This window comes from Ictalurus furcatus, chromosome 9, assembly GCF_023375685.1.
Source record: "Ictalurus furcatus strain D&B chromosome 9, Billie_1.0, whole genome shotgun sequence".
NCBI classification, from domain to species: Eukaryota; Metazoa; Chordata; class Actinopteri; order Siluriformes; family Ictaluridae; genus Ictalurus; species Ictalurus furcatus.
This window is the reverse complement of record NC_071263.1, coordinates 22,855,402-22,869,633: the sequence shown is the minus strand read 5'-3', so window position 1 is coordinate 22,869,633 and position 14,232 is coordinate 22,855,402. Positions and strand designations below refer to the sequence as shown.

General features: G+C 38.8%; 2 protein-coding genes across 5 annotated transcripts in view; one reads left to right on the top strand and one right to left on the bottom strand.

The window, feature by feature from the left end:
• Positions 1-14,232, top strand: part of kif6 (kinesin family member 6) — a 105,485-nt gene that overhangs the window by 83,328 nt on the left and 7,925 nt on the right. For 2 of the 3 annotated variants that reach the window (XM_053632412.1, XM_053632411.1), the window contains exons 21-22: positions 1,493-1,608; positions 9,725-10,626. In XM_053632412.1, coding sequence (XP_053488387.1) covers positions 1,493-1,608; positions 9,725-9,768 — 160 coding nt within the window. In that variant the 3' untranslated portion in view covers positions 9,769-10,626. Of the gene's footprint in view, positions 1-1,492; positions 1,609-9,724; positions 10,627-14,232 lie in introns of those variants that run through there. The other variant, XM_053632413.1, reaches the window with a different exon arrangement.
• LOC128612339 (uncharacterized) lies at positions 1,626-7,730 on the bottom strand. 2 transcript variants are annotated; one of them, XM_053632409.1, is made up of 4 exons: positions 6,360-7,730; positions 6,139-6,189; positions 5,553-5,780; positions 1,626-3,528 (listed from the first exon to the last, which is right to left on the bottom strand). In XM_053632409.1, exons 1-4 carry the CDS (start codon positions 7,708-7,710, stop codon positions 2,567-2,569), a joined length of 2,592 nt encoding a protein of 863 aa, XP_053488384.1. In that variant the 5' UTR covers positions 7,711-7,730; the 3' UTR covers positions 1,626-2,566. The 2 variants fall into 2 exon arrangements, with proteins under 2 accessions (XP_053488384.1, XP_053488385.1); XM_053632410.1 differs by having other exon boundaries at positions 1,626-3,525.

The following is a 14,232-nucleotide window of genomic DNA, read 5'->3' as shown; positions in this document are numbered from 1 at the left end:
CAAAAAACAAAAACAGATCAGTCACATGGAAAAAGTGCATATACCCCTACATTTATCACAACTTCAAATCCATAAAAGTAGAATCAGGTGTTCAAGATTGGGTGCCAGTGATCAGAACCTGCTTAGGGAGTGCAGGTGGAACCTGTCTTATTTATACCCCTCTCATATCTAGTGTCTGGTGTTCCCTTAGCTATTGAGGTGTGTGGTGTCATCATGCCAAGATCTAAAGAGTTCTGTTAGGCCTTCAGGGGGAAAAAAAACGGTGTGGATGCCTATGGGTCTGGCAAGGGATTTAAAAAGATTTCTAAATTATTTGAAATACATAATTCCACTGTCAGGAAAATCATCTACAAGTGGGACAGATTTCAAATGACTGCCAATTTGTCCAGGACTGGCCGTCCCATCAAATTCAGCCCAAGAGCAGACCGTCTGATGCAAAAAGAAGTCTCCAGGAATCCCAAAATTTCATGACAGGATATGCTAGTAAGTCGTGCAACTGTTGGTGTCAAAGTGCATGCTTCTACAATCAGAAAGAGATTGCACAAATTTGACCTGCATGGGAGGAGTGCCAGGAAAAAGCCTTTGTTGTCTAAAAAGAACATTAAAGCAAGACTACAGTTTGCCAGTGAACATATAGGCAAAGACAAGACCTTTTAGAATAATGTGCTCTTGACAGAAGAATGAAAGATAGAGTTGTTTGGCCACAGTAACAGCAGACATGTTTGGCGCTGATCAAAGACAGCTTTTCAGGAGAATCACCTCATACCAACTGTAAAGCACGGTGGTAGAAATATTATGGTTTGGGGTTGCTTCACTGTGTCAGGGACTGAACAGCTCACATTCATTGATTCAATTATGAATTTTGCATCATATCAAAGAGTACTTGAAGATAATGTGAAGCCATCTGTCTGAAAGTTGAAGTTGAACCAAAAGACCTTTCAACAGGATAATGATCCTAAACACACGAGCAAATCCACCAAGGAATGGCTCAAAAAGAAGGAACGGAGGGTTATGAAATGGCCTAGTCAAAGCCCGGATTTGAACCCCATTGAAATGTTGTGGGGGGATTGGAAACAGGCAGTACATGCAAGAAAACCCTCAAACATCTTGCAACTGAAAGAATATCGCATGAAACAGTGGTCAAATTCCAGCAAGCCGATGTCAGAGACTGGTGGACAATTATGCAAAATACCTACAATAAGTTATTTTTGATAAAGAGGGCAATTCTAACTTCTGAGGCCAAGGGTGTACTTACTTTTCCACAGAAGAATATCACATCTATTGATAGTTCTGTTGAATAAATGATTGAAAAAGCTATTTTCCTTGTGGTTCTGTTCAAGTATATCAACTTTATTAAAATGTTTCAAATATGATCAAATGTTTGCTTGTTCAAATAGGTCCAAAAAAGCAAACAATTTCCAGGAGTTTACTTATAATATGCAGTCATGTAAAAAAAAAATATTTTATATTTGTTCATGTGTATGCTTTTCAGATCCTTGTCCTCTGCTGGCCTTGCCTCAACATCTATCCCACTGACTGGAGACCAACAGACTGACGCAGATATATTGGCCTTCATCAAAGCCAGACAAAATCTGCTCACCAGAACAGGTATCTCATTCACACACTGACCAAACTGGAAAGACTTTGAAATTTACAGCAAGTTTTATTATACAGTTTTGTAACAGCCCCATGATACATAAAGGGAAAAACATCTTCCCTCAAATCAGTTTTGATAAACAATAAGCACTATATAGAATTACTAATACAATGCTCAAAGTAAAGGTTTTAATACACTTGATCTAGCTGAGTTTGTTGAGGGAAGTGGTGTGATTGAAGTGGCGAGTTGCTGTTTGAGAAGGTAAAACTATAAAGTTGGTTATTTTTGCTGCTTGTGGAGTTAGTATGCTGGACTTAATTAGACCTGCCCCTTGAGTGGTTGGTACACTTGCACATGGTAGGCTTGCTGCCCAAGCCTAGAACCTGTGTTCTCTGGGAGTGGCTGAGTGGTGTTTGAAATGTTGATGGTATGTTTTAGCTGTTGATAGCTGGTTTAGATGTCTAGCTGTTGAACCTGAAATACTTGGGTTTGGCTGGTACAACAATAGAATTGGTTAGATATGCTGTTTGAGGTAGTTTGACTGAAGTGCTTAAAGTTGTTGTTTGAGAAGGTAAACAGCTAGAGTTGGATAACTTTTCCTTTTTTGTGTGTGAGGAAGGAATACATTAGAGCTGATTGGACAAGTTGCTCACCGAGTTAGTTCATTAGAAGTGGTTGAATTTGCTGGATTGAAGGGATAGATCATTTGCACAGTTGTGCGTATGCTATTTGAGGGGGTGATCTTGTTTTTTAGCTATCAAAGTTTGGATTTATTGGTTAATGTAATGTTCTTGCAGATATGAGCTGTCTGGTAAAGTATCCTTGAACATGTGGGGATTGGTGGCTTTGCATGCTGTTAATGAAGTTAGCTACTTTAGCTTCTTGAGTTTGCTGCTTAATGTTGTCGTACATTAGAATTAGATAAAAGCGTTTTTAGGGGTGGTATGATAGAGTTGCTGTTTGAGAAGTTCAAGTGCTAGAGTTAGACAGATTTGCTGCTTGTGCTGGAGGTGTTGATTTATCTGGATCTGCACCTGCACCTTGGGGGGATGGTACACTTGTACATTTTAGAACTGCTATTTGAGGAGGTGCTGTAGTAGAACTTGCTGGGTTTGCTGCTTGAGGCACTAGTACACCTGCACATATTAGGGGCACTGCCTGAGAAGGTAGTACACTAGAATCTGTGTGGTTTGGTACTTGTGGTATTACGATGCTGGAGTTGGCCAAGTCTGCTACTTGAGGTATCGTTAGTATATCAGCTCTGGAGATGCTTGGGTTTACTGTTTGAGGCAGTACTATACCTGCAGGTATTATGCTTGGATTTGCTGCTTGAGATGGAAGTGTTAAGCTAGGAATGGTGTGGTTTGCTGAATGCTGGGCTTGTACTTTAATGTACATGAGTTTGGTGGTTTGAGGATGTACTACATTAGAGGTTGTTAAGACTGCTGCTTGAGGGGGTAGTGTTGTAGTAGTACCATTTGCTGTTTGAGATAAATCTATAACAGGTTTGAAGTTAGTTGTTGGAGACGGTATGACACTAGAGCTGGTAGGGTGTGCTGTTTGAGATGACAGTACACTAAATGTTGAAGTATTTGCTGATTGAGGAGATTGAACACCTGTGCTATTTGGATTTGCTGGTTGGGGAGGTAAGGCAACGTTCTTCTTCACATAATGTTTAGCTGTCATCTTCCTCATGAAAGAAATCCCAGCATTTCTTACAAAGTCTCTGATTTTCTGTATAGTTCTACCATTCAGTACAGGTTGCTCCATCATTTGGCAGCGTCGACATTCCTTTATCGTAGCCAGTCTTCCATAGTAAATGTGTTTTTTGAAATGCCTCATGATTGCAATCTTCTCTTCTCTTGTCCATAGTACTTTTTTCATGAGTACATTGAGTTGCTGCTCAGCCTGCTGCTGAGCAGGTTTTCCTGCTTAAAAGAAGTTAAAACAAAAGCTCTTTATGCAACATTCAACATGACCCAAATATTGCTAAAGATCTGTATAAATAGTCAAAATATTTACAAAATCACTAGATAACAGACGGCTTAGAAGTAATTAATGACACATTTGTGGAAGTCTCCTATGGTAGACACAATGCAGTGAGGGAAAGAAGTATTTGATCCCCTGCTGATTTTGTACGTTTGCCCACTGACAAAGAAATGATCAGTCTATAATTTTAATGGTAGATTTATTTGAACAGTGAGAGACAGAATAACAACAAGAAAATCCAGAAAAACGCATGTCAAAAATGTTATAAATTGATTTGCATTTTAATGTGGGAAATAAGTATTTGACCCCCTCTCAATCAGAAAGAGTTCTGGCTCCCAGGTGTCTTTTATAAAGGTAACGAGCTGAGATTAGGAGCACACTCTTAAAGGGAGTGCTCCTAATCTCAGCTTGTTACCTGTATAAAAGACACCTGTCCACAGAAGCAATCAATCAATCAGATTCCAAACTCTCCACCATGGCCAAGACCAAAGAGCTCTCCAAGGATGTCAGGGACAAGATTGTAGACCTACACAAGTCTGGAATGGGCTACAAGACCATTGCCAAGCAGCTTGGTGAGAAGGTGACAACAGTTGGTGCGATTATTCGCAAATGGAAGAAACACAAAAGAACTGTCAATCTCCCTCGGCCTGGGGCTCCATGCAAGATCTCACCTTGTGGAGTTGCAATGATCATGAGAACAGTGAGGAATCAGCCCAGAACTACACGGGAGGATCTTGTCAATGATCTCAAGGCAGCTGGGACCATAGTCACCAAGAAAACAATTGGTAACACACTACGCCGTGAAGGACTGAAATCCTGCAGTGCCCGCAAGGTCCCCCTGCTCAAGAAAGCACATATACATGCCCGTCTGAAGTTTGCCAATGAACATCTGAATGATTCAGAGGACAACTGGGTGAAAGTGTTGTGGTCAGATGAGACCAAAATGGAGCTCTTTGGCATCAACTCAACTCGCCGTGTTTGGAGGAGGAGGAATGCTGCCTATGACCCCAAGAACACCATCCCCACCGTCAAACATGGAGGTGGAAACATTATGCTTTGGGGGTGTTTTTCTGCTAAGGGGACAGGACAACTTCACCGCATCAAAGGGACGATGGACGGGGCCATGTACCGTCAAATCTTGGGTGAGAACCTCCTTCCCTCAGCCAGGGCATTGAAAATGGGTCGTGGATGGGTATTCCAGCATGACAATGACCCAAAACACACGGCCAAGGCAACAAAGGAGTGGCTCAAGAAGAAGCACATTAAGGTCCTGGAGTGGCCTAGCCAGTCTCCAGACCTTAATCCCATAGAAAATCTGTGGAGGGAGCTGAAGGTTCGAGTTGCCAAACGTCAGCCTCGAAACCTTAATGACTTGGAGAAGATCTGCAAAGAGGAGTGGGACAAAATCCCTCCTGAGATGTGTGCAAACCTGGTGGCCAACTACAAGAAACGTCTGACCTCTGTGATTGCCAACAAGGGTTTTGCCACCAAGTACTAAGTCATGTTTTGCAGAGGGGTCAAATATATATTTCCCTCATTAAAATGCAAATCAATTTATAACATTTTTGACATGCGTTTTTTCTGGATTTTCTTGTTGTTATTCTGTCTCTCACTGTTCAAATAAACCTACCATTAAAATTATAGACTGATCATTTCTTTGTCAGTGGGCAAACGTACAAATTCAGCAGGGGATCAAATACTTCTTTCCCTCACTGTAGATATTAGTGTGCAACCCTCTGTTGAATTTTGTCCTGTCTTACTGTTTTCTTACCCATATTGTTTAGTACTATTATGCTATTTTATATACTTGTTTGGCTTGGGTTGTCATGCATCCTTCTTTTATATTGCCTTTATGTTTTCATAAATTTAAAAAAACAAAACAAAAAAAAAAAACATTATTCAGGAATCAAAACTGAGTTTTATAACGATCGGGGTTACAGCAGTGCAGCACCATCTATAGACATACCTTTAGGCTCTTCAGTTGTATCCTGTTCCTTATCTGTAGATTCATTTTTCTGTTCCTTATCTGTAGATTCATTTGACTGTTCTTTAGATGTAGATTCATTTTCCTGTTTCTTGTGTTTTGGAGCAGGTACATTACAAATTTTCTTAGGGGTTTTAGGGATGGTCTCCATTTTCTTAGATAACAGATGTAATGCAAGTTCACGTCTTGCCTCCTGATCTTGGAGAAATGCTTTTTAACAGGAAGCAAAACATAGTGGCTGATGTGAATGAAATGATTTGGGAACATAGTCAAATATAACGCATACTGGAATGGGTTAAAAATGGATGGTCCATTATTCCGTTAAATTACACAAGACATGATTGTAAACATTCATAACTAAAGCATGAGCGTAGATGTCAAAGTCTTAGCCTCAACCTCAATTACTTTTTTTTTTGTCTGTTTTCAGTTATTTTTTTAATATGGCGGCACATGAAACAAAACATATTGCTCATGGATAACAAAAAGCATATTCCCCATCTGCAGTCATGTTCCACTGTCTTTACAACTGTCTCTACCAGTACAGAAAAAACAAAACAAAAAAACCTACCATCGTCTTCCTCGAAATATTCATCTTCACTGTCACTCTCGCTGATCACAACTGAAAAGGTATTTCAATTGCCCTTATTTGCAGTTGTTTTGTGAAGTGGCAAATACAAATATATAAATAAAAATAAAAACCTATCAATCAAAACAAACCAATAAAAGAAATATTTATCTAGATTAATTTGCATTACAGGCTAACATTAATTAATAAGAACAGGTACATACCTGGTAATGCAATGTCATCTAGAGACTGTCCAAGCACCTCAGCTGCACTTCCCTTCTCGATGGCCAAAATAAGTTTGCAGATTTTGGCCAAGCGAGGCATGGCCTCAGTTTGCCTGTAGTATTCTTTACGCAGGCTTATATCATGGCCGATGAACTTGGCCAGCTTCTTTAGCTCATGGTTCTTCAAGGTGAGGACTTGGCAGAGTGTAGAAATGTGTCTGCTGAACTTGGTGGATGTCAGCCTATCTGGATCCATCGCGCCACACTCATTGGCGCAGATCCGCAGGGCATTTTCTCCTCTGTAGCACCTGTTACTTCTGGGTTGACCAAACACATAGATGTTGCTTTTGAAGACACTGCATTGGTCTCTCTTTTCAGTCAGGAGCATAAGCGCGTTGACCATGTCTGGAGTTAAAATAATCGGTACGAATGCGCCTATTTTCTGTCTAACCAAGATTTTGCAGTAGTCTTCACAAAACACCTTTTCCAGTTCTGTTAGTGCCTCAGAGCTTTCAGGAGCCTGCACCAGATCCCTCTCCTGGAAGCTTTTGATGGTCATCTGCGAGACTTCTCCATGTCTGCGATTAAACATCAGGATTTGTGCCAGGGTCACTTTGCAAAGGTCAGCATAACTCTGAGCAGATGGGGTTTCCCTCAGTTCCTTCGTTGCACACTGTGCAGCCTTTTCCAGATAGCAGTGAAATATTCTCACATCGTCGACAAATGGCAGTAAAAAAGACTTGGACTGTACGCCTAAGTGTCTTTGTTCGCCTAAAGCGAACTGAGATTGTGCTTTATTAAAAAGCTCCATAAATGTGCCGGTTGCCTGGATTAGTATTTTGTCTCCAATTACAAATGCTTTCCGTGCACTTAAGACGCAGTATTTCCTCAAAGCCAATCCAATTCTGCGTGCAAGGCTTGGTATTGCGAAGCATTTTTTTTCCTCATTAAATTCAGCAATTTCTTTGACTGCTTCAGTAACCAGTGAAAAGCTGGAGGGTTTTATAGCCTCTGCTAGGTTCCTTATCGCAAATTTGTTGCGCAAAAGGAGCAAAAACTTTCCAATGCATCTAACGGTCTGTCTAACAAATGCGTGTCTTTCTTTGCTATTGCCCTTCTTGTCGAAGAAATCTTGTGCCAGTTTCAAGATGTACTCGTCATTCCGGATGGTCTGTGCAACTTCATCCTGATGCAAATCACAAAGCATTTTCTTCACGTCTTCTGAAATGTGTTTTAAATGCGGGCATTCGGATAAAGCTGCCAAACCCAAGACAGCTCTTGAAGTCTTCTGCGTGTCTCTTTCAGGGTTAGATGTGCAGCGTCTCGCATGCTTCCAAAGTTCTTTACGCATATAGAGCCCTTTACAGTACATGCAGTATTCAAACTTCTGTGTGTCTATATCATCTTTTGGCTTTCGTCTCAATTTTAACAGTCCGGTGCCGTTAATAAGAACCAATTTGTTATGCTGGTAATTCCCTCTGTTCCTTAGTACTTCAAGGATGTGTGACCTCTGTTTTGATTTCTTCCGTAGCTTAAAAGCAGTTGTAATCTCAATGTTGTCTTTTCTGTGTAATTTTAAATGCCTTGCTATTTTTGTGCAAGCCTTTCCACAAACAAAACAGAAGTTAAGCTTTGTAGCCTGTGTGACAAAATGATTCTTAATCGGTGGCGTTGCCTCTTCGTCTATTTCCTTTGAGGCGACTGAAGTTTTAGCCTTCTTTTTAGGCTTCTCTACGTCAGAATCATCTTCCGAGTCTGTGTCAGAGTCAGGTAGGAATTCTTCATCTGATGAGACCATTTCATCATTACTGTCCTCGTTGCTAAGGTATGAATCTTGATCAGCTTCGGATGACTGAATAGATAAATGAAAGGAACCCTGGTAAATTATGTAATGTCAAGCAAATATCATAATATTTTAAAAAAACAAACAAACAAACAAACACATTTATAACAATATTTATCATAGCACTGTTGAATTCTCGAATCTGATTGGTCAGAAAATGTTGACTAGTTGTGTAGATCAGCACAGCTCTGACAATAGTAATTCAAATGATGTGTAACTGGTCCTATAGTAACAGTGCATTCTTAGATTATGGCAAACATTTAACGTTTCTGGAAGAAGTCTCCAGTGTCAGCACTTTGTAAAAGTCCTCAGGACAGGGGGCGTTTCTTGGGAACAAGCTGGGTTTTGTTTTTTGTCTTATTAATTCAAGAAAGAGGAAAAGAAAAGCTGGTGAGGGAATGACTGTACCTCCTATAGCAGAGGTGAGAACGTCCTCTCGTTCACATTTCATGACAATACAAACTATAAATGGTTAAAATAATCAATTTGGGGGGGTAACAGTAGCTTGTGTCGCATCACATCACACCATCCCAGTGTTGAAAACCGAATGCCCCCAAGTGTTTTATTCCTTCCATATTACACTCACAAAAGGAGCTCAGTGTGTGGTTAAGGTCGTACTAACGTTGAGTATAAACATCTAATGATCAGTTCTGTGGGTGTCGCACAGTACACCAAGACAAAAAAAAAAAAAAAAAAGCCAGTTCTTGTTAGGCATCAAAAGTCATACCTGTGTAGCATTCTGAATCTGAGAGGAATCAGTATTACACTGTTGCTGTGTCTCTTCACCAGCCTGCTTCTGCATGGGAAAGACCTTCCCGACTTACATTGTTCACGTGCGCCCCCTTGTGGCTGCTCTATGTTTCTGGGCTAGACTGCCCATGCAGATTATTTCTTAATTTAGACTTAGTTTAGAGCACTATAGGTAAACTTTTTTTCTTTAAATTCAGGTCCAGTACTTTATAGATAATCACTAATTAATACCTGTTCTTCTAGCTGCATTTCACATGGTTCATCCTGACACGTGGGCTGCTCTTCTTTATACGTGCTCTGTAGGAGAATAAGAAAATAAGACATTACTGCGAGTAAAGGAAAACCATGTACTAATTGTAGTAACTAAGTGTTACTTCTTATACAACTGTTTTAGGGATTTAAAAAAAATAATAAAAGATAAAAAAACTTTGAAAAATTATTATATTCAGATCTCTACCTGTGCAGCCGACACTGGACGAGACAGTTCTTCCACACATGGTTCAGCTTCCATTCTACACTGTTGCTGTTCCAAGATCTGCTTTAATAGTTTGGAAAGTGCAGGAAAAATAGTTTTTTTTTTTTTTTCAGTTTGTAATTTAATTCATGTTAGAGATTGTGGCATGACACTGCAGGCAGACGATTCAAGAGAAGAGTAACCTGTTCTGCCTCTTCATTACACTCCATCTGTCCCACCTCATTGGTCATCTGCAACACAAGCACGACTTCTTTCATAAAGTGATCACAAATAATCTATTCTTTTTTTGTTGAACAGGTTCTTCTAAATTAAGGACAAGAACAGCTTTAGACCACACCTGATTTGTTAGCTGAGATTCAGATGCTTCTTCATTACTAGAGGTCAGCTCTACATCACTCATGAGCTACAATGGAAATAACAAGAGAGGAATGATTTTGAAAAGTAGCATGACGCTTCAAAGTGCTCTCAATGAAGAGCCATGCATTTAAATTAGCACTGTGTGATGAGCATCTTCTTGCAAGCCCATTTCCAACTTTTTTCACGTGCTTCCAGCTGACAGAAAGCGAAAAGCAGAATGGGATCGCTAGGAAATCTAAATAGAGGATACACAAGGATGCTAAGAGAGCTAGATAAAAGCCTCTTAGAAAATGAAGTGCAACCAGTTCATCAACTTCATGGAATAAGTAGGAATTATAATACTGTTATAATGTAACTGTTTAGTTTCAGTACATATACTTTTTTTTTTTTTTTTACCAGGTCAGTGAACTGGTGTTAAATTGGCAAGGGTATACATTGATTTCTAATGCTACTGGTCTACGTATAAACCAACTGAGATGCACCAGATAATGTGAAGATAAATAAATGTTTAAACAAGAAGCTATACCTGTTGAGAGGTAGCAGGGTCTTCACTGATCCTCTTGTCCTCCTTAAACGGTATCTGTAACAAAATTGCATGTATATACAAACTTCAGACTTTTTTTTGTTTTGTTACTATGATTAAAAAAAAAGAAAAAAAAAATGTAGTTGGAAATGAACGGATTTCAATGTGAAGTTTAATATATGTAGAATTCTGTGATCTATAAGGAAAACTGTGTTAATTGAATCAGGGACCCCGGAGCAACGAGGCAGCAACACTACAGACTGCAACACAGCGTGTTGATTCAGCAATATAAATAGGTTTGATCATTAAGAGACTTAACAACTACCTGCTGAGTTACTGGAGTTAACTGGAGCAGTTGTATTTCACAGATTTTCTGCAGCAAATTGACAGATTTAATGAAATGTAATGAAATACCAAGATAAGTCCATTTTATAAACTTTCCTATATAGCTTCTGCCATAGCTGAATTAATGTAAAAACAGGAAATCAAAACTGATGTTCTGATGTCAGACACTGATATGGAATATAGTTCCAGATCATCTTTTCCACAGATGTATTCTGCACACAAGTGACAGGTACATACTGTCAGTAATGCATTACATCCATTAATTAGTATAAAGATGTGATCACAATTTACCAGAAATAAAACATCTTACTTCTTCTGTTGTCTGAGTAGCTTTATCAGCTCGCATCGGCATTTCTTCTTCACACTCCTTCTATAAATCATTAACAATTAGACTATGTCTCAGTAACACTATGAACATATTAAAGGCATGTCTTGTAACTTTAGTGCCCACTGCTGCCTGTGAGATGAATTACGATTACAGTAGAAGCAATGACAAACGCCCCCCCACTTTCAGTTCTGTAGACATATATTATGAGCAAATATAGATTAAATGAAATATTACAGAAATACAAAAAGTAAGAATTCTTGGGCAATTTCATAGTATTGAAATGTAACCTGCTTGTCAGTTACACGTGTTACATATTTGTATGGCTGAAATTCCCTTTAAACCACATGGAGGCTATTGAAGAAAAACTATTATTTCAGATACTTGACCATGTTGTAACCTTGATCCTGGATCAGTTCATCTGCTGTTTACAATGATAAATCCATATTCAATCATACAAAAAATAAATCATTCAACCACTCATTCTTGACATATCTTGCTAACAGGAATCTCAGACAGACTCACAGATGAATGGATTCATGCACCCGAACATGTAAAATATAAAAATCTGAATTTACACATTATTATCCTTACATGTTTGGCATCCAAAGTCAGATTTACATCTGTAAATAATGAGCTTTTGTTACTTTTTTTTTTTTTAATTAAAAGCATAGGGTAGTAAATGAGTTGTAAATGTATTCAGGTATTTATGGTTCTAGTTTCCTTTTTTACTAGCAATGTAATGCCATAGCTCCAAATCTAAGGAAGCAAACGTCAGACAACTGTCTACATTTGGGATGTGTGGATATTTTTGGGGAAGGTAAAAATTTCCTTACCTCGTTCACGGTCTGTGACGGCGTTGTTCCCTCCGTACACGCGTCCTGCTCTTGCTGACCTATTGTCTGACAGAATCAACAGTGCTTTCTCAGCACACAGAACAGAAGAGCTTTTACACCAAGTACAGCAGACAGGTTGTCTAGCAACCCCACTGCTACCTCTACAATACCATTTGTGGCATGTTTATTACCACTGCTCAAGGCTAGAGTGGTAAGAAGCCCCCTTTCCGCACAACGAAATCAAACAAAACCTTTCAGATACTTACTTGTTCTGTAGTGTCCGATTCTGATGGTGGCTCCTCATACTCCTGCTTAAAATAATCAAGTTATCACAACGCATGATCATATTCTCAATGACAAATTCACACGATAAGAGAAGAAAAGAAAAAAATGACCTCTTTCAGTTTGTCAAACTGAGAAGGGTTCTCCATACACAGCCACTGTAAACACATAAAATGTGTATATTAAACATATAATCAACTCTTCAGAAACAGATCTACATGCGAGACAAATAGTATCGCAAACAAGGTTTTGGAACATGTGTCATAGATCATTTTGATTTCTACCTAGAAATACGAACTCAAACATACTTGAAAGAGAATAAAACATTAATGTGGAAAACATTAATAAAGAATTAACATTAATTCTTTACAGTATTTTTTAAAAATGTAGAACATTTAATTTCATTATTTTGAAGGCATCTTTGCTCTACAGTATTTCTTTGCATGTGCCTAAAACTTTTGCAAGTACTGTACATGCAATTATTTAGCAAAAAAAAAAACCAAAAAAAAAAAGGAACTGGAAGGTGCAAACTCTTCTTGTCCTGAAGATTTCCCCATGTCATAAAACTTACTGTTACAAAACACTTACACTGGAGACTCTTTCCATAAGTCTCCTTACAGAAAGCTTCCTCATATCAATGATTATACATTCTTCTTTTTTAAGAACAACATATAAAACATATTCTACTACCAACTCCCCGTAAATAAGTTGTGACTATGGAAATGTGAATGTATTAGAATGACAGCATTAATATAAACCTGTGATTTGGATTACAACCTGCACTACTATCCAAGCTGCTGACCACTCGGTTTTGAGAATTTAACAGCATTGTGGTTTAAATGTAAAATTAAAATATAAATTTGATGATCTGTAATATTAACCTATTTCACAAGCTGATAAAAATTAGGCCTCTTTAGTTATCTATATGTTCCCTGCACAAAATAAGCCAAGGTTGTAGGCCTTGGCCATGTTGTTCCCTGTGGTGTTCATTCTCCAGTGGTTGGCTAATCATATTTATCCAGGTGTCCCTGTTAATTCTGATGCTGGCCCTGTCCTGTGGCTTCTTTGTAGTGAACCATACCATCCTGTATACAGTATGTATTATAAACCTCTGCACTTTATACAGCCATGCATAAATTATCCCATGTATTATCTTGGATCACTACAGTCTCACCTGTATCAACAATACAGTATATACACAATATATACCAATACTGTATATACAACAAAACCTGATTAACCTGCACTCACCGTGCCTCTGCGCCAGGGCAGGTCATAACCCCCATAGTCGTAAGTGATCTCCTCCCCTGGCTGAATGTCCCGCAGTGCAAATAAACACAAATGCGGGATGCGGCTGATAGAGATGACCTTCACCTTCGCGTTGGGATTACTATCATCATTAACAAGCCGCCCGAGAGATCCGTCGTCCACTGACGCATCGATACTGTAAATATAAAAAATATCCACTCGTGATAAACGTGAGCATCATGTGTGCACACACACACAATTTCAGGCATGTGTGGCCCAATCAGATAAAGCAAGTTTTCCTGACTCTTTCTGCATAATGTCGAGTTTTATTAATCTAAACACACATGATCCAGTTCAAAAAGAACTTGAGGATGAGCTGCCAGTGTCTGACCATAAATCTAACCCCTCAGTTCACGTCCCCTCTGAAACCTGCCTCTGTTTACAAAAGACGTGCAGTTCAAAATTCTATATGCCTGTGAGTATTGTACACATTAAGCTTTAGAAATATCTACAGCAAGTGAAATGAAATAAGTACACTGATGTCTGTACATTTTCATATTAACTTGCAAAACACCACCATTGCAAGGTAGTGATCTAGTTCTCTAGCTATACTGCCAAGGCTACTGATAATGAGATATTTTATACTTGACCACCTTCTTCACTGGAGTGTATACAGCATGTTTTATGTCTCAGTGTAAATGATTTGGTGATTATAATAGTTATAACTAAAATGTGTCATACTGAAAAATGTATGACTAAACAAAGCTGTCAAACATAATTTATGTTTATACTGAAACACACTGAACTCCACACTCAAATGAAAAAGTACCAACCCAACCCCAAATCCTCACAAACACACCCTGCCAGTGAAAAGAAAAAATCCCCAAAG